This window comes from Mangifera indica, unplaced genomic scaffold, assembly GCF_011075055.1.
Source record: "Mangifera indica cultivar Alphonso unplaced genomic scaffold, CATAS_Mindica_2.1 Un_0052, whole genome shotgun sequence".
In the NCBI taxonomy this organism is placed as follows: Eukaryota; Viridiplantae; Streptophyta; class Magnoliopsida; order Sapindales; family Anacardiaceae; genus Mangifera; species Mangifera indica.
Genome location: NW_025401144.1, coordinates 87,848 through 107,993, shown reverse-complemented (window position 1 = coordinate 107,993; position 20,146 = coordinate 87,848). Strand labels below are relative to the sequence as shown.

Here is a 20,146-nt window from a genome sequence, read left to right as displayed (position 1 = left end):
TTTATAAATTTTTATATTTTTTAATGATTAAATGAGGTTTTTATCTTTAACATTAACAAAAAATTTTAATAGAAGTTAAATAACAAAAAAGTACTTGAATTTTTAAAACTTTACGGATAAGAGTTTTTAGAACTTAAATTATTCACAAATAATGTGTATATATAATTTTATTATAATTAAAAATCACTCAATCACTTGATAACACATTAAATATGAATTTATAGTTTTATTGTACTCAATCAGTTAAAACTAACATTCATGAGCAAATTTCAACTAATGAGGGAAATAAAATTAGTGAACTTTAAGGGTGCGTTCGGGACATTAAAGATTGCTCTGATAATTCATTTTTTATTATTTACATTACTTTATTTAATTTATAAATAATAAAAGGTTCCGATAATATTCTATTATTAATGATAATGTAACAAATAACATAAAAAATAATCGACTATCACTTTCATCTTAAATATTAAAAAATTACTAAGAGTACTTTTATTTTATTATAACTATATAATTATTTATTAATTTTTTGGGTAAAAAATAATCTTATTTTTAATTAATATAACAAATAACATAAAAAAATATTTTAAAATAATTATACTAAAGATATTTAAACAAAATAATATATTTGTATTCTTTTATTATCTCTAACTAAACACAATAATTATTATACCTATCCAATTTATCAAAATATTAATAATTTATACTTAATAATCCTCAAGATAATTTATCTTTAAGGGAATTTTCTAATTTTAGTAACAAAATATTCTCTAAACCAAACGCCCTAAGAGTGATGCTATGTACTACCAATTTGGGGTGGTCTGCAAAGGTAACATGGAGGAAAGGGGACTTCTTGTGGAAGACATCATAGCTGCAAGAGATAAAAAACCAAATGGAGGCTTTGATGATGGCAAGCCCTGATCTTAAGAACTGATTTTTAATCATGTAACGGTAAATGCATATGATTCGTGAAACAAGCACAACAGGGTACATTAGAAAAGCAAGTGAAGTCAGTTTAGATGTCAAAATTTGAAGCATTACATTTTAATCAGCTCGCACAGCTCTCAAGAAGAGTAACTAAGAATTACAGAAAAGTTTGATGGTTTTGCTTTAAAAAGTACTAACCAATCAGCGCATCTTGTAATGTTGGGTCCTGGAGACTGCACAACGCCTGCCATTCAACGAGTATTTTAGCAATATATCAACATCTCGATGATTCTTCTTGTTTTGTGCCACAGTCATGCTCCCAGTTATCTCCTCGCCTTCGCATATTGTCAATATATCTTCCAGATAAAGAACTGTTTGCTTCCAATGTGTTGCTCGTGATTTAGGCCCTGCATTATGGTTTTCAGTTTGTTATGAACATTATCAAAATCCTGCCACATCAACCCAGATTGACTAGGTTACTGAAAACAACCATCGTCAACAGAAATTCAATTGCTTTTTGCCATGAAAGTGATCCACAAGTCAAGATGGCAAATATCAAACCTAACTGTCAAATTCACTCGTAAATGCATGGGCAAAAAGTAAGAATTCCAAGTCTTGGACTTATAATTTGACTCATTCATCTCTATCTAGACACTAAATGAGTTAACATAAAGTTAGAGAGAACAAAGAGATAAACCTGTAGAGAAGCCCATCAGTTTATGACATTTGGTAAATGACACATCAAAATATGCTACAAGTGCATGGACGTAATCATTCCGTTGTGCCACAAGCTTAAAAGGAGCTGTAAAGGAAGCATCACCAGGAGCCATCTTAGAGATATCCATTGTCTGCAGGAAAAAGAATTCATTTGCATCAGCCATACGCAAATTAACAGCTATGAAGGTTGGCTCAAAAAACAGAGAAAGAATACAGGTCAGTTGTGAAATAGATATAAATAAGTAGTCAAATATTTATCATTACCTTAAGTAGCTGGCAGTTGGTAACAATTTGATTCTGGTCAACTGTGTCAACAAGAGGCTCCATCATGGCTTGCTTCTTGATGCAGCTCATGTCAAAGCCGTAAACATTATTCCAAACTGGTCTAGCAAGAAAACAACAAAGGGAAAATATTTATGTAAGAAGAAATCATTTAGCTTGCAGCCAAAAAACTCATAATGATAAACACACTTCAAGAAAAGTTGAAACCTCAATCACGCAATTGATACAAGTTACAGAGTCACATATGATCTTTATATCACTTGTATCAATGAAAGAGGTGAATAGGCTCACATTCAATCTTATCATCTTTGTACTCTGCATCCTCAATGGCTGTCAAATAGAGAGAAGCTTTATCTGGTAGTACAACTCCATCATCAACCTGCAATCAACAAAAGTATAAGATGAAATTGGCATTGCTTGGTTGGACTAAAACGTAGCTATTAATTACATAAATAAATTCCTTAAAAATATGACGAAGTCCAAATTACAGCACAAAAAATAACTTAACAGCAAGTTAGAATAATGATATAGATTGTTGCCAGATCCTGAGCCTCAGCATTCCAGTCCACAAACAACAAACTATAATATGTTGAAGGGGATGCAAGAATGCAATTACAAAAAACTCTTAGCCCTGTAGAAGTTCCATAGATATAAAATAGCAAACTAAGGCTACATCCCAAGCTCATTATAACCCCACACATGTATAGATCCAATCCATCTAGGAAATATAATATCTTGATGCAAGTCATACTCCAACTTCCTTCATGTATCAAACACATTCTTTTCCAGATGAAACAAACAGTCCTTACTTCACAGGTCCAGTGATGCCATTGATTTTGATAAATCTGAATAAAGTTCTCAATTGATAAACTGATGTTTACCACCAAAGATCTAAATATCTAGATAGCTAGCAGAGTTAAAGATAAGTGAATTTTAGACTACCAACAGATTTTGATTAAGTGGCTTGCATCCCCATAATAGCAACATGGAACAGAGGCATACAATGAAACATCCACACATAGGTTGGCTCAATAAAAGTTAAAAAACACAGAATTAGGGTTTAAAGCTTAGGCCACTAACCATTAATGCCCTACCTGAAAAGCAGTTTAACAGTGCAATCATTTCTATTAAAATTTTATTGATATGCAGAACATTAATAAACAAATTCTGAACAGGACATGCAAACATAGAAATAATTGAAGCATGATATGGCTACAAATCATCATGAATTTTGGATAAAAGAGGAAATGACAGAAAGAATATTTTCATTATCCATGCACCAAGAAGGTCCACATAAAAATTTATGTAAATATAAGCAACGTGAAAAGCAAATATTTTCATTATCCATGCACAGAGAAGGTCCACCTAAAAATTTATGTAAATATAAGTAGTGTGAAAGGCAAGTGCAACTTACAAGCCATTTATCACGGGCATATAAGACTGTATTTAGCATATTCTCAAACACCAGAAAATATCCCATCCACTCTGAAATAATTATATCTACTTTAGCAACTGGAAGCTCAATTTCCTCAATCTTTCCTTTCAAAACCGTTATAACTGTAAAAGATCAAATTACAGTTGAGTAACCAAAAGGGTAAATTTGGAAAACCAAAAATGGAACATATGAAGGGAAAACACAAACACCATCAGAAAATCCATTTGCTTCAACGATCTGTTTTGCCATGTTGGCCATTTGGGAGCACTCAACCTGGAAATTGTAAAGTAAAAACTATAATTAGCAGGCATAAAATAACTCAAGACAACCTAGGGAAAATACTTAATACTGTAAGCTATATATTGGGGGGGCGGGGGTGGAGGAGAGGAATCTTAATAGAAAATATTATCAAAATGAAAGGAAAGGAACTAGTGATCAGGGTACAAAAATAATAAATTGGTACATAAAGATATTAATAGGAAGAATGAAGAATGCTTACTGCATAAACATGGGCAGCCCCTGCTTTTGCACAAAACAAGGACAAAATTCCAGTCCCAGCTCCAACATCAAGAACTACTTTGTCCTTGAATAGAAAATTATTCTGATAAATAACATTTTGATATGTTTTAGTTCTCACAACATCCTTTAGCATTTCCTGCAATTCAAGAATGGTAAGAGAAATATCTAGTTAACATTTAAAAAAAAAGAAGAAGAAATCAAGTTCACTTCCATGAGGAAGTCAAACAAGCAAAGATTTGTAGAGGACTTTATATATTGCCATCTTGTAAACAATTACTAAACATAGAAAGACTAAAGCAAAGTAAACCTGGGCACATCAGTATAACAATACTCTGACACATGAAAATGGAACTACGCATATCAGTTTAGTAACATGTCAAATGGTCTAGCATGAACTATGAATATATTAAAAATGTAAATAATTGTCCAAAACACCAAGAAATATGCAGCAAGAAAATAATACTTAAACGAACTAACACAGAAGTGGTTTCTGTGAGCTAAACAAAGCCAGTAAAGCTAATTCATGTATGATTTCTAGGGCAAAGCTCACAACCGCTTTTTTACATTTGAATTAAGGCTGATTTACATAAGCACATTGCTCAAATGAAATATAATAAGAATCTAACAAAATATGAAAAATAATTATATAACAAATATAATCTAAGTTATAATACCGTAATAAGTACAACGAAAAGATTCAAAAGTGAATTGAAGCAAACATATTAAACAAATAACGTTTTCAAAACCGTTTATGGCAGAGCTTAGAATCCAAGTTCGGCGCACTTACTTCATGAATACCTGCAAACACAACAAATGAAGAAAGCAAAAAGCAGCTCATTCAAGAGACCGTTCCCCAAAAAGCATAAATCAAACAAAAGAAAATTTTATGACAAAAAATTTCCAACATTTCTATTTACTTAAAAACAATAAATGAGAAATATACCAAAGTGAGAGTAAGAATCGAAGTAGTAATCGGCGCTGGTTTTATCATCTTCACCGTCGACAAATGACACGTCAGCGTCGCACATGCTCTCATCTTCGATAGTTATATCGACCGCAGTAACGGACTCTTTGAGATTGGAGCTCCCAGTGGTCTCGACATCTTGGTCTTCGAAGCAAACACTGTTGTTCTGCTGCTTCATTGAGTTCTGGTTGTCGTTGCTCTTATTCTTGCGACGACCCATTAGTTAGGGTTTTAGAGAAGAAAGGAGACTTTTTATTAGGGTTTCATTGGGTGGCGTTTGGTTTTAGAAGATGAGCTTGTTCTGACGTGTGAATGTTTGGCTTTAAATATTGGGTTGGGAGGAAGTTCAGAATCATGATGCGCTCCGATGCATCCCAGATTGGTCAGGTCACGGCGTCGTTTTAATTTTTGAATAGAATTAAATATTTATTAAAATAATTTTAATTTTATTATAATTATACCTCCATTATAAGATTTACAATTAATATAATATAAAAAATATGTTAGTATTTTTTATCTTCAATAAAATATAATAATTATTTATATTTATTAAATTTATAAATTTTATAAAATATAAAAATAATTTATAAAAAATAATTTTTTGAATAATTAATCTCTATAATAACCTTTTATTTTTAATAATAAAAGAATAATCAAACCAAATACATCCTTAAAATTAACAAATTAAGCCATTTGATGCTACATAAGCTAAATGACTATTTCCCACTAAAGGTTTAATGAAATTGCTATTCTTACTTTTTTATGTTTGAAAAAGTCATTTTCCCACCCTATTGGTTAAATTTGGTTAAAAATTCTCTTAATTTTTTTATAAAATTATTGAAAAAACAAAAAAATTCAAGTTAAATAACACTTTCTCCCAATTTTTCATTAAATAATTTTTGTACCCTTAATTTATATTAATTTTAATTAAAAATTTTTATTTTTAAGTATAATTTTAAAATGATTAGGAGTGAGTTATAATTTTATAATGATAGGAGTGTTAATGAATTTTTTTAGAAGATTTTTAGAAATTCAAACATTTTTGGGTGTTTTTATAATTTTTTTATAATTTTATATGTCCTCAATAGTTTAAAAATGTGACAATTACATACCGAAAACTATACAGAACAAAAATTGGATATCTGATCTAGTAATTACCCAAAAAAAAACACAACAAACTAATGGTACAGATGACATATTATAAAATATTGGGTTATAACACATTTTCAACATATATGGGGGTGAATATAACAATAAGAATTTTTCAAACAAAATGGGGGAACATATCTATTTGCCCTAGTAAGTTAATGATATTTACAGGTACACCCTATAATATTGTTCACACTTCATAGTTTATTCCAACAAAGTGTCATTTTTATATTTTAAACTTAAAAAACAAAATAATAGTTAAGTACCCCCTTATCATAATATTTGGATAAAACAATATAAATATCTTTTTATTATTAAAATTAATAATTTTTTATTTGTTGAAAAATAGTTTTTTTTCAAACTTGCAGATAAAAGTATGTCATTCCATCAAACCTTGGATGAGAATAGTAGTTTAGCTTGCCACATTAAAGTTGGATTGAATTGAGTGAAGCCCGAATAAGGTAAAACTCATTTTCGATTCGTTTTTAGGTAAGCTTGGCTTGTTTTTTATTCGAACTCATTGAGCATAGAGAGAAACACTAGTTCATATTCGTTCTACTTCACAATTTAAGAGTTCATATTCAGCTCGGCTTTGTGTGGACAGGTCAAACTTGACTCAGATTTGCATGAGATATTCGACTTAACTTCTCTAAACAATGTCGTTCCTTTTAATTTTTTTTAATAATGTGAGTCATGCTCGGCGAGCAAGCCGAACACGACTTATGTTTAGGTTTATTTTTTCTACTACTCTTTAACTTGCATTCGTATTCGAACTCGTTTGAACAAAACTCGTTTTGAATTCAGTCATATATTACATATTAAAATCAATTCCGATAATTTTGATATATTCCTATCCAAACTTAGGTGAAACGATTCTTTTACGTTTTGTCTATAAAAAATATAATTACCAACCTGTTATTTATTTTTACTAATAAATTTTGTTTGTTATTATTAGTTAATTTAAAATTCAATTACAAATATATGCCCCTATTTTTATTGAATTTACGAAAATTCAATTACAAAATATTGTTTTCAATTAATCCGAAACAATAATGAAGAAACAAAGTCGTCTGTTTCAAGCCTTCAATGGCCTAGTTTGCCAGATTTTCCCCAAATCCCTCAACTTTTAGTCACATGATGGACATAACAATCTTCTGATTCATGCCTTTAATGGCAGATCAACAATTTTGTCTGCCAGTTGTAGCCATCTGCAGGGCAAGAACTGGCTGAGCTATCAGTATCCTACTTGTCTTCCTCTTTGAGGTCTGAGTCATCACACAGTCATCATCTACCACTCCTTTCACGAGCTTTTTTTTGATCAGAACTCTATATATAATATAAATAAAAAATAATATATATTATAAGGTGTATAAAATTAATATAATATAATAAATATACTTTACGATATATTTTTTAAAAAAAATGATAATATAATAAAAGTATATATAAGAAATTTTTAATTTTCAAATGTATTTATGATAGTTTTTAAAATGGTAATATGTCAATTAAATTTTTTATTATTTTATTTTTAAAAATTATATCATATGATACGATATAATATTTGATATATGATATAAAAAATTAAATTTTTTATATATGATATAATATACCATTTAACTACTATAAATGCAATCTTATATGTTGTGTTTCTGATCTCAAGGGCCACTTCCATGATTTAAAGAAACATATATATTCTCTGATAACCAATATTTGTTTTTCTTATTGCCCTTTTACTTTATCTTGGGATGTTGTTTATTATGTAAGTAGGTTGGTTGAAACCATTCTAGCAACAGAATCTTGACAAATATCCAACTCTTACATCTAGGCATGCATGTACAAAACTTAATTGATATTCCGCAATCCATTTATATCGGGGCATACAAATGCATGCATCCTTTGTATAGATTAATCGAATAATGAAATTATGTGTATTTATTTTAAATATATATATAATTAAATAATTTTGAATTAAAAATAAAGTAATAACTAATTATATGATAGTATACGTCAAGTATGTATTAATTTATATATTTAAAATAGACATGTATAACATTGATCCTAACCATAAATCTATGTAATTAATATAAATGCAATGAACAAAACTACGTGTATAAACAAATTGTATAGATTTATTTGATTAGGTGATGTGATTGTTATCATTCAATCAGATATTATCATCTTAATTTGTATAAATAAATTTATATAATTTATTTATATATATAATATTACTCAAATGTAAGACACATTTAGTGCTTGAAAGAAATCATATAGATACTTAATAAAATTATGCGTACAAATAAATTATACAAATTTATCTTTACAAACTAAAGTGACATCTTATAATTGAGTAATATGATTATTTACTTTTTCTTTTATTTTAAAATTACTCAAATCAAATGTTATCACCTCATCAGTTTGTATAATTTGTTTGTACATATAATATTATTAATAGGTAATTATATATAAAAAAAAGCCACATTTATAGATCATACAAGTAGCTTTTATTTATATACAACATCTACATGAGAGCCATTTTAATTAACTTCGTGGGCACATAAGTGAAAACCTGAAATTACTAATGGTAAACAGTTACAAGCGGTAAATTCTCTTGCTTGAAGAAATACCACTGTGAGGTCATAAAATCTTCTGGTTTGTCTCAGCTTTGGTCACATATCAGAATCTTAATCTTGGGTTAAATAGGGTATCTCTCTAAAGTCATCAAAACTTAACTACTCTTAGATCTGCTGGAATATCTGCATGTAGTATGGAGTCTTCTCATGCATGGCTTGGTTCACGGTTTAAGCATTAATTTGGATCAGTTTTTATTAGGGGCAAAGATTTGATTAGTCATAGGTTGGAAATTGTGGGGATCTTGTTGAGACAGGGCTACCACCATTATTTAAAATGAGAAATACTCATAAAAAAATTAGGATCAATTGTTTAATAAAATCAGATAATTGAATAGTTCAATAACAATCTACAAATAAGTTTAAATCATTAATAAAGATAAATTCCGATACACTTAAAGTTTATTGTCTAAGTAAATAACATTAATATAAACTTTAAAGTTTATTTAACCATTTAAGGAGTTTATTAATCAACTATATCTTGGGTAAATCCCCATTAAGAAGTTAATAAATTATAAACTATGGTTTTGAAAGTTGTCATTAGGGGGTTTTCGGAGTAAAATATTGATTATTTTAATTCAAATAATTTTGATAGTTCTACAGATTTAAATTCAAATTGTGTGGTATTTCAAGTACGTTATATTGTACACGTAAATTTGGTGAAATTGGGGTTTTATGATTTTATTTAGGATATAAAGAATCATTCTTACATTAATTAGGCGAAGATTGTCCACAAAACAGAAGAGAAAACTTTATAATTGTATATTAATGATCTAAAACAAACTTACGAAGTATAAAGAGAATACCCACTCTCTATCAACCACCATATTCGCTCTAAATCTTAGAGGGGATTTGAGATAGGGAAAACTTGGAACATGATGATAGAAACCAAACAGTTGTCATTGATAAAAACTATATCTATGAAAGAGTTTTGATCCTGCTTACATTAGAAAATCAATAGTCGATTTTTTTTCATTATTTTTTTTTCTGTGAGAGAACCGCTAGCTGAGGGACCATTATGTCAAACCCCTCCTCTATATAAAGGGTCTTTGACAAAGGTTTTTCATTCAACACAACCATCTTTCAACGTAACAGCTTTCTACAGAGGAAGCTCTCCATATATCATTTTCAAGAAAGCTAGTTATGTCTATAGAGATTGAGCAGCCTTCTTGTGTTGAGCTATCAAAAGTTGCAGTTTCTGAAACTCATGGAGAAAACTCTCCATATTTTGCTGGTTGGAAGGCTTACGATGAAGACCCTTATGATGAATCAAATAACCCATCAGGAATCATACAGATGGGATTGGCTGAAAATCAAGTAAGTATCTAAGCAATTGAATTTTGTCGACTCGACAAAAGAAAAAGACTTACTAATTTTTTTTTTTTCTTAAACAGGTTTCATTCGATTTGCTAGAAGAGTACTTGGAACAACATTCAGAAGCATTTATATGGGGGAAACGAGCACCTGGTTTTAGAGAAAATGCCTTGTTTCAAGATTATCATGGACTCAAATCATTGAGGCAGGCGATGACAAGTTTCATGGAACAAATAAGAGGCGGAAGGGCGAAATTTGATCCTGATAGAGTCGTCCTCACCGCCGGTGCCACTGCCGCCAATGAGCTGTTAACCTTCATTTTGGCTGATCCTGGCGACGCCTTGCTTGTTCCAACTCCATACTATCCAGGGTAAAAACAAGCCCCCTTTAACACTAATTCTTCTGAAAAATCGTTCAACAAGTGGATTCATATCTATATTCTTCTGTATTCCAGATTTGACAGAGATTTAAGGTGGAGGACTGGTGTGAAAATTGTCCCTATCCATTGTGACAGCTCAAACAGTTTCCAAATTACTCAACAAGCAATGGAAGCTGCATATAAAGAAGCAGAAGCCATGAACACCAAAGTTAGAGGTATTCTGATAACCAACCCATCAAACCCACTAGGAGCAACAATCCAACGCTCAGTTCTAGAAGAGATTCTTGATTTTGCAACCCACAAAAACATCCATCTTATCTCAGATGAAATCTACTCCGGCTCAGCTTTCTCCTCTTCCGAATTTACAAGCATTGCAGAAATTCTGGAATCTCGCCAATACAAAAATTCTGAAAGAGTTCATATTGTTTATAGTCTTTCCAAAGATCTTGGCCTCCCAGGTTTTAGAGTTGGAACAATATATTCGTATAACGATAAAGTTGTTGCTACAGCGAGGAGAATGTCTAGCTTCACTCTTATTTCCTCTCAAACGCAACATCTCTTGGCTTCTATGCTATCTAACAAGAAATTTACAGAAAATTATATCAAAACAAACAGAGAGAGACTGAGGAAGAGACACGAAATGATTATTGAAGGATTGAAGAGAGCTGGGATTGAGTGTTTGAAAGGCAATGCAGGGTTATTTTGCTGGATGAATTTAAGCCCATTGCTGGAGGAACAAAAAAGAGAAGGTGAATTGGCGCTTTGGGATTATATAGTAAATGAAGTGAAGCTAAATATCTCACCAGGGTCTTCTTGCCATTGTGCAGAGCCTGGATGGTTCAGGGTGTGCTTTGCGAACATGAGCGAGCAGACGCTGGAAATTGCTTTGAAAAGAATACAAGATTTTATGCAGCAACGAAAGAGAAAGAAAGTTGATATCTTCTGAGTGTTTTTTTTTTTTTTTGTGGTGGGGGGGGGGGGGTGTGCTTATTTACCCATTTTGATTCTTTGGAACGGAACCCATCTGGTAAAATTACGGTTTGTATTGTAATACTGTAAGTCAGATCAAAAAAATATTTTTGTTTGCTTGCTTCTGGTTATGCAAGTTCCCTGGAAATTCCATTTGTGAAGTGGAACCGCAGGCGCTTGTAGTTTTCTTCATGACCAAATCAATTAAAAGTACCCATTTTGATTCTTTGGAATGGAACCCATCTGGTAAAATTACGGTTTGTATTATAATACTGTAAGTCAGATCAAAAAACTATTTTTGTTTGCTTGCTTCCGGTTATGCAAGTTCCCTGGAAATTCCATTTGTGAAGTGGAACCACAGGCGCTTGTAGTTTTCTTCATGACCAAATCAATTAAAAGTATTTTATTATGTCTTTGACTTTGTCATTGTTGTAAGCTTCTTTTATTTTTTTAATTTTAATTGCTGAATTGTTTATCGCATAATTAAGCTACAGAGATTATTGCATAACTTAATTGGTGGGATAATGTTAGTCTTCCCTTCTGTAATTTTCAAAGCTTGAAGACTTTTATGGATGTAATTGTCCGGTATAGTTTAAGATGCGTTAATAATGAATCATATAAAATCTAATTTGAATCGAGTTAAAGTTTAAAAATAAAATTAAATATTTTTGAATTTAAATTTAAACTTTAAATGTGTACGATCTGTTAAACTCATTGTTTAAAAAAATTTAATATGAATTAATTAAAATAATATTATTTTAACTTATAAATAATAAAATGATGTCGTTTGAGTTATTTTTTATTTTATTATATTATTGAACCAAACTTAAAACTTAGTTTAAATTCGAATTTAAACAATTTTGAAATAAACTAGAGTTTGAAATGAATATAGCCAAAGCATTTGGGGGAACCAAAGCCGTAGTCTCATGGCTAGGTTGGAAAGTTTTGGAGCTTCCGAAATTTTGACATTCCAATTTTATTTTTCCAGTTTTTTTTTTTTTTTTTTCTGGGCCTTTATGAGTTGATGCCGTCATGCAAGCTCTATATATAATTAACAAAACTGAGCTAATAAGGCATAATCATCTAGAGGGGTTTTTATATGTTCTTAATTTCAAGAACTTTCGGCTCTACTCGATCCACGTTTGGATGTCTTTAAACTATATATTATATCTTATTCCTATGCTTTTAGAAATTAAAGACAACCCATTTAATATTTTAAGCATTTACGTCTGACTTTTGGGAGTTTGAAACTTCATGTCCAAAAATTATTCTTTCGTATGAGAGATTTGAGTCAAAAGTCTAAATTTGACCGACCCAACATATAGTCTAAAGCCAAAAAAAAAATACTTTCGAATTAAAGAGTGAAAAATTTTTGCTTCCTCTTGTGTGAACGTGGTTACTGAGATTTTGCTTTCTCCGTGTAAAACCTTCTCATTGACAAATTCTAAACACATATTGCCACCGCAACTTTCTATCGCTAAATTTGAGAGTCAAAAGTCAATGAATGCAGCCAGCAGTTCAACCTGGGCCGTCAAAAGAACCACCCCATGTGGCTCACGCTGCCAACCACATCTGCCACATAGGCATATGCTCAAACGAAAAATGCATCCTGGCAGCCAACCAATTCAATATGCAGCTCATGGTTTTCCATGCTGCATGATTGTAGTCCTAGAAAAAGAGAGAGTTTCAACGAAATGAAATTATCAGAGTAATTAAACTACTGAAAAACCGGTCCACATTTGATCACGTTAGGTTGATTATGGGGAATTTTTGCAGGAAAATAATGGACTGTAATGGAGAAAATTGGTCCACATTTGATCGCAATCTGATTTTTTAGCATGTTTGATGAAGCTAGTTGTACGTAAAAACGGCGAAAGTGCTGGGTGCAGCAGGCCGGCTAGAATTAAAAATGATATATATGTTCATATATGAAAATGGTGGGTAGCTGAGGAAGGGATGGATCCAGAAAATTCATTTGCCAAAAGGGTTGGCGTCTGAGGATGGATATATGCTTAAAAATATAAATTAGAGATTCATTTCAAACTACAAGATGTAGGAAATTAGAAAGAAGATAAGATCAAGGATAAGAAAATAACAGGGAAGTTTGTATTTATAAATAGCAGCACATGCAGAACAGTGATTGACATGCATAAATCATACGTGATGACTATTGACATAGTACAATGCTTGGTGTTTACCTTCATCTCTGTTTTTTTCCATTTTTTTTTTTTTACTTTTTTCAACAAACTCACTTCACTTCCCATGGTTTTTTTTTTTTAACCGGAGAACTCTGACTAGTTTGATCAAATGGGTAAACCTTCAAATACTATAATCAGATCTATAATCACTACATCAAATAAGTCAATATCTCCTCTTCCCATGTTGATTTGCATTATTGATCCGATATTTTTGCATCAACATATTTAACACAATATAATAGAAATATTCAACTTATATTCACAGTGGCAATTCACAATTTACTTTTCATTATTTTTTTAATAATATTACGGGTACAAATAAATTTTACTGTATACTTAGTAAATGATTATCTAATTTTAAAATGAGAAAAAAAATAAAAAATTATAAGATCCAATTTTATGTTATCACCTCAAAATATATGTCAATAAATTAATAATTTATTTGTATACATAATTTTATTTATTTATTTCATCATTTATTTAATATAAATAAACAAAAACAAGAGCATATACGGCTATCAAAAGAGGTTGAGTAGAAGAAAGAAAATTATTGTTTTTCTTTGTAATATATATTACTAATATCAGAAAATTCCAAGGTGAAACATTAGAATTTCAAAGGTTAAAGTCTGACTTTGAACTTTTATCACGTATATGAAACTTTGATTTATCTAATACAATAATTGATCACTATATCTTAAGTTTATCATCCATCTAACAAATACTGACAAGATCTTCGGTTATCAAAAAAAATATCCCAATAGAAATCCCAATAGTAATAATTCGATACTTTTATGTATAGATATCCCAAGAGAAATTATATCTAAAATTTCATAAGGGACAATCAATAGAACAAGATCATCATGTTATATACATGTGTGGCTAAAAGATGGTACATGTAATTTTTTTGATAAATAAATATATGTTTTACTAACTTAAGGTTAGTAAAGTAGAACATTTATTTAACAACTCATCAGGCTTATAGGCCTGGAGGCTTGGATTCTATCATCCATTGGCTGGGCCGCTGGGCACATTGGATGGTAACCTTTTTTAAGCTAATTTAGAAAGTGTGTTCAATAGTTAGTGGGGTGTTTTTAAGAAATACTATTTTCTAATTAAGTAAACATGGTTGGGGTATGTTTAAGTTGCTCCTATCGGATTGGGCATTCCTGTTACACAGCCCAATTATACTTGATAGTGTCACGGCCAACAGACTAAGTGAAAAAGCGAATTCAAATTGAATTCAGAAAAAAACCATGAATGAGTGAGAAACGACTAAGTAGACAGTAATAGTTAGGGATGATAATTTGGGCTCGACTTTAGGGGCCCTGACCCCCCTGACCCTAACGGGGAGGAGATTCCCTGATAGAAACGGAGAAGGGAACGGGGACAGGGATGAAAAAAATCCCCGCAATCGGGGATGGGGATACATGTGTCCCCTCCCCACCCCGCCCCTATCCCCTATCCCCTATCCCCATCACTTTTTATTAATATATTTATTTAAAATACTAATATATTTTTATAGTTTTAAATTATTTATGTTTTTCAAATTTATTTAAATTTTTGTTGTGCATATTAAAAGAGTTAATATATTATATTTATGATATTTGAAATAGTAGATTAATTTTAATTTTGCTTAAGTTTATTATTTAATATATTTATATTGTATTTACAAGGTAAAAAAGATATATTTTTTTTTGCAGATACGGAGAGGAGATGGGGAGGGGATTTTTCTTTACGGGGAGAGGACGGAGAATCATTTTCATCCCCGTAGCAGGGACAGGTCGGGGACGGGGATTTAAATCCCCTCCCCGCCCCTCCCCGTTGTCATCCCTAGTAATAGTCACCAACTGTATACAAAATAGTGGAAGATAAAGGATTTAGGGATAAATGATGTATAATCTTTTGCCCGATTTTGTAGTCATTGTTGTGTGATTTCTGACTCACAAACCTATATGAAAACATTTAGATTGTAGTTAAATATATATGGGATGCTTTATGCACTTGACATCAAAGTGTCTAGCAGTTCATTTTATTCAAAGGGCATGCAAAAAGGAACATAATCCATTATTTCTCACGTTGTTAGTGAGATGTGTTTATGTACTCACCCATGGTAGAGGTCATTTAAAGATAGTTTTTAATTAGTAGTCTCATTAACTATGCATACATATGATGTATGAATCAAGAGATGTATCTAATTGATGTTGCAAATTGATAACTAATAATTCGAGATAATAGTATCTTTTGAGTAATGGTATATAAAACATTGTAACTCAGTTAGACAAACGTTAAGGATGTTGAAAAATATTTGAGTATAAACATAATGGAATGTCAGGATGAGTTTTGTTATTATAGTGGTGTAATGATAAGTTATCTACTTATTAAGTCTTTTCACACTCACGCAATTCATTTATTTTGTTTTACAATTATGAGAGGTGAGTAACGAGATATGCAACAAAATCAATGATCAACTAGTGTCTGAGTTTGTACAAGAAGAGGCTTTATTATGTTTTTATTGTATTTTGATTTTAGACATGATTATTATGTATTGGGTATGCATCTTTGAAGTTATTTGGGCGGTTATATATTTTGAGACAAGAATATTTGTTATGTATGGATGTTTGAACAAGGTTATTCAGTTTACGAGTTTATGACACTTTTTTTGTACACATTTCAAGTTCAAATTTATCATGCTTGTTTGATTGTTGTATAATTTAGTGTTGATCGAAGTAGGAACATATTAAATTAACATGTCTCTTTGAATTTATATTTTCTATAAATATTTATATTTGATATAAGTGTTACAAAAACTATCTGAAAGACATGTGTAATTTATTTAATATATTTAATAAAAAATAATGAAAATTTAGTTTTTTAATAGAAAAATTTAAAAGTTTAGTTTACTCGTTAAGAAATTTTAAAGTTTATTTTTTCTAAAAATTGAAAAAATACATGGAGAATGCCTGCTTGGTTGAAAAAACAACACTTGCGGCATCAACCCTTATATTTATTTATTTACATTTTTCCCATTGTCAAAGCCTAATTTAACTTATACCGTCAAATAAAACCCCAAACCCAGGGGTGCTTCACTCTATCCTTTGCTATTCATAAGACAACCGACGACCTAAGCAAACGGCCGCGGCGTTACTTTGCGTTTTCGTCTGACATTTCCTCTTCAACAAACATCCAAGGTAAATCGAATTTCTCTGATCAGATTCCCTATTTTTTCTGTTATATATAAAAACAATTGCGCTTCATTCGTTTGTCTCTTTTATTGTCGTGTTTTCCTCAGATCTGTTCTTGTTACCGGTACTTGATACCCTGATCTTTGAATTCTAGTGGTAACGTTGTATTTATAGCTGTTTTCGATTGATATAGAACTCCCGTTTGGTTTACTGCTGATAAAAACATGAATTTTACAGTGTATTGATAAATTGTTGCTATTACGAAGCAATTAATGGCGTTGTATTTCTGTTTATTTTGGGTGAAATTTATATTGAGTTTTTCTAACTGGGTTTAGCGGAAAGTTTTTCTGTAAGTAAAGTTTGAATTTGTTATGAATAACAAGTTGGTCATTAATGGTTTGATTTTGGTCGTGGTTTTAGGTTTAAGTTGGAGTTGATGGCATCGAAGTTGCAACAGTTGCAATCCAAGGCATGCCAAGCGACAAAGTTTCTGTCCCAGCATGGAAATGCCTACTATAAGCAGTTGTTGGAGCAGAACAAGCAATATATTCAGGAGCCACCCACAGTGGACAAATGTAACTTGTTGTCGAAACAATTGTTTTACACACGTCTAGCTAGGTACTTTTTCCTGTACCCTTGTTTTTATATTGCATTTGATGTAAATTTTATGTGGATCTTACAGCTGTTCTGATGATCTTGAAATGGTGGCAGCATTCCAATTAGGACATAGCTATATGATGTCCTCTGACTTAATTTTATAAGTCTGCTTTGAAATATAAGAATGTGATATGCCCAGCTTGTGACTAATTTAAATTTACTATTTTGATTGGCAATTTTAAGAGGTGACAGGTCGTAAAATTCCTGATTGTTTCATACTTATCATGTGGGCCTTTTAACTTTTACTTTCAAAATAAAAAATTATTTATGATCATCTACGTTTTAAATATTTTTGTTTATTAATTTTTCACTTGTTCTTCTAGCTGGTTGTGGTTGCATGGATGTATACATATGTGCCTGTCATTTTTACTTATATATGTATGGTTTGGCTTCATTTGAAAGCTGCAGTGGCTTTTGATCATGTAACTGTGTTTTGTCAACATATTGAACATCTACCAAATTGGATTCTGTTGGCACATGTTTGCTAAAGAAATGAAGTAGTGTTTAAAGCTGGTTGACGGAATATATCAAAGGTGTCTTATCAAAGAGAGATAGAGAGAGAGAGATAGAGAGAGTTTAAGGCTGTCTGAACAAGATTTTGATCTTAATGAATTTGTGATTGTAAATGAAATATGAAGTGAATGAGACTGTGGGTATCAGGCTTTGGGGAAGCAAAAGGGTAAAACATGCATGTAAATCAATTCCCAAACAGAAATGTTAGTTCACATATTTGAGTTACTCTTTTTCGCATTTCATGAGAATTGAGTGATAAGCATGTGATTCTGTTGGTCAATCTGAAAATTGCTTTTGATTGTGCTATGTAAAACTGTCATTGATAAAGACCTTTAGTGTGCTAGGTTAGAAATTGGCATCCCTAGCATATTCCATCCTAACTGAATCCATATAATTGAGTTTGAAGCTTTATCTTCTGATTTGTGAATTTCTCATACGTACTTCTTGACTCATTTTAATGGACAGTATTCCTGGACGTCGTGAAGCATTCTGGAAGGAAGTTGAGTATGTGAAGCAGTTATGGAAGAACAAGCAGGATCTGAAGGTTGAGGATGCGGGCATTGCTGCTTTATTCGGACTGGAGTGCTTTGCATGGTTTTGTGCTGGTGAGATTGTTGGAAGGGGATTTACCTTCACCGGTTACTATGTCTGAGGTCAATTAGTTGGTAAAATGTTTTTCAAGGAAAAGAATATGTAAGCTTCGCATATCATCGTGATCGAATAACAGCCGCTCTACATGCAATTTTTTGTTGTTTCTTCAAAATTTTTGAGGCTGAGAACTCAGTGGGTAACTTTGGTAGCGACAATAATTTTGTATTTGAAGTGACGACGCACGTTGGCAAATCTTCTTCTTGTTTTATCTTCATCAAAAACTTCTACGACCACCCATTATTGATGATAAAGCTTGTTTTATCTATTTCACTCTAAATCCAATTGTTTTTATCCACTCAGGCCAATGAAGTCAAGCTGGATTTGCTAGCTTATGTAACAAAATATTAAACTTAAATTTGCACGAGGACAATCACAGGAGTTGGTTATACATCTGCAAAGAGCACGAATAACTCTAATGCTTTCGGGATCATCTTGCTCTGTGATTCTAATTAAGATTAAAGAAATAATCCAATTGTAATCTGCAAACAACCCACTGATGATTGTCTGCCCTAATTTCTCTTAATGAAAAACCTCACAATTTAGTCTGAAATGTCGTAGAGGGAGGAGGGTGGTGGGTTGTTCTAAGCCCAAATGGAACCCCTGCATTTGTTACTGTTGAGGCCCCTTCCCTAAATTTGAGGTACTACTTTTTGTGTGTTTTGCCATCGATTTTGTTTGGCAATTGTAAGACGTGTCGTTTCTTGTTCCATCTGGCCGTCTACAGCGGCTCAGAAACTCTCAATTCAAAGGAAGGGCTTTTTAGTAATTCTACTTCCATCGTTAGCCAATGATACCCATTTATTAAGACAGACTACGGACGACGCGAACATCGCATAGATTGCACAGTCGTTTCATATCAGAGGGACGGTGAGCCCCTTTCTGAAGCGTGTCGCGCAGTATTCGCGTTTATCTTTATCTTCTCTGTGTTCTTGCCGAGTGTGCCAACAATGATCCATAGGTAACTCAAAAGTCTTTCTCTTCCTGTTTGGTTGTCAAGAAAATATAAGAAACAAAATAGCGATTAAAATCACATTTGTTAGATCAACAATCTAAATTTGAACCATAGATTGACAGGTGAAATGCAGCAAACTTGCTTTCCACAGAATTTAATTGTAATCCTTATTTTATTTTCGTTGTAATTGTTTGTTTATTTGTGGTTTGATTTTTTAACTCCCTTTTTCCCCCCGTCGACTACAGCGGTTTGGGATTCGGTACCGGAAGTACGGTGGCGTAGGGCGGAAGGTACTATTATATCTTGCTACATCAATATAATTTAAGTTATTACGCAATTCGTGATCATGGTCGTCTGTGGCTTTAATGAGCCTCTAAATCAGTTCTTTGCTTCTGTTCAATAATATGTAATGTCTTCAGCTGTTACAGGATAGGGGTTAATGACTTTTTAAATATAGCTTCTAGATGTGAAAACCAAATTAAATAACCTTTAATGATGTTGATTCATGGGCCATGGCTGTCAGAAACTGACCAACAAACAGCATTGGACTTTCATTTAAAAATCTCTTTGCATCTTGTTGTTTTGTGCACTCTTGAACCAAAGAGTTTATAAGGAAATCGTGGTGGTTGCAAGGCATGCAAATAATGTAGAAATGTGATATTATGAAAATTGGATTGGACTAGACTAGACCGATTGGTTAGACCAGGTCAA

General features: G+C 31.7%; 3 protein-coding genes and 1 long non-coding RNA gene across 4 annotated transcripts; 3 read left to right on the top strand and 1 right to left on the bottom strand.

Annotated features, from left to right (window-relative positions):
- Positions 1 to 965: 965 nt before the first annotated feature.
- Positions 966 to 5,150, bottom strand: LOC123206874 (probable protein arginine N-methyltransferase 1.2). Its single transcript, XM_044624144.1, has 9 exons — positions 4,824 to 5,150; positions 4,668 to 4,678; positions 3,861 to 4,016; positions 3,571 to 3,634; positions 3,341 to 3,483; positions 2,218 to 2,305; positions 1,909 to 2,024; positions 1,625 to 1,775; positions 966 to 1,334 (listed from the first exon to the last, which is right to left on the bottom strand). Exons 1-9 carry the CDS (start codon positions 5,062 to 5,064, stop codon positions 1,129 to 1,131), a joined length of 1,176 nt encoding a protein of 391 aa, XP_044480079.1. The 5' UTR covers positions 5,065 to 5,150; the 3' UTR covers positions 966 to 1,128.
- Positions 5,151 to 9,763: 4,613 nt separating this feature from the next.
- Positions 9,764 to 11,259, top strand: LOC123206888 (1-aminocyclopropane-1-carboxylate synthase 7-like). The gene is made up of 3 exons (XM_044624165.1): positions 9,764 to 9,937; positions 10,015 to 10,304; positions 10,389 to 11,259. The coding sequence occupies exons 1-3, from the start codon at positions 9,764 to 9,766 to the stop codon at positions 11,257 to 11,259; spliced, it is 1,335 nt and encodes a 444-aa protein (XP_044480100.1).
- A 5,253-nt stretch (positions 11,260 to 16,512) lies between these two features.
- Positions 16,513 to 18,748, top strand: LOC123206872. The gene is made up of 3 exons (XM_044624143.1): positions 16,513 to 16,668; positions 17,083 to 17,280; positions 18,298 to 18,748. The coding sequence occupies exons 2-3, from the start codon at positions 17,099 to 17,101 to the stop codon at positions 18,482 to 18,484; spliced, it is 369 nt and encodes a 122-aa protein (XP_044480078.1). The 5' UTR covers positions 16,513 to 16,668; positions 17,083 to 17,098; the 3' UTR covers positions 18,485 to 18,748.
- Positions 18,749 to 19,067: 319 nt separating this feature from the next.
- On the top strand, positions 19,068 to 20,010 carry LOC123206893. The gene is made up of 2 exons (XR_006500148.1): positions 19,068 to 19,441; positions 19,681 to 20,010. It is a non-coding gene; the product is annotated as an uncharacterized LOC123206893 (long non-coding RNA).
- Positions 20,011 to 20,146: the final 136 nt, after the last annotated feature.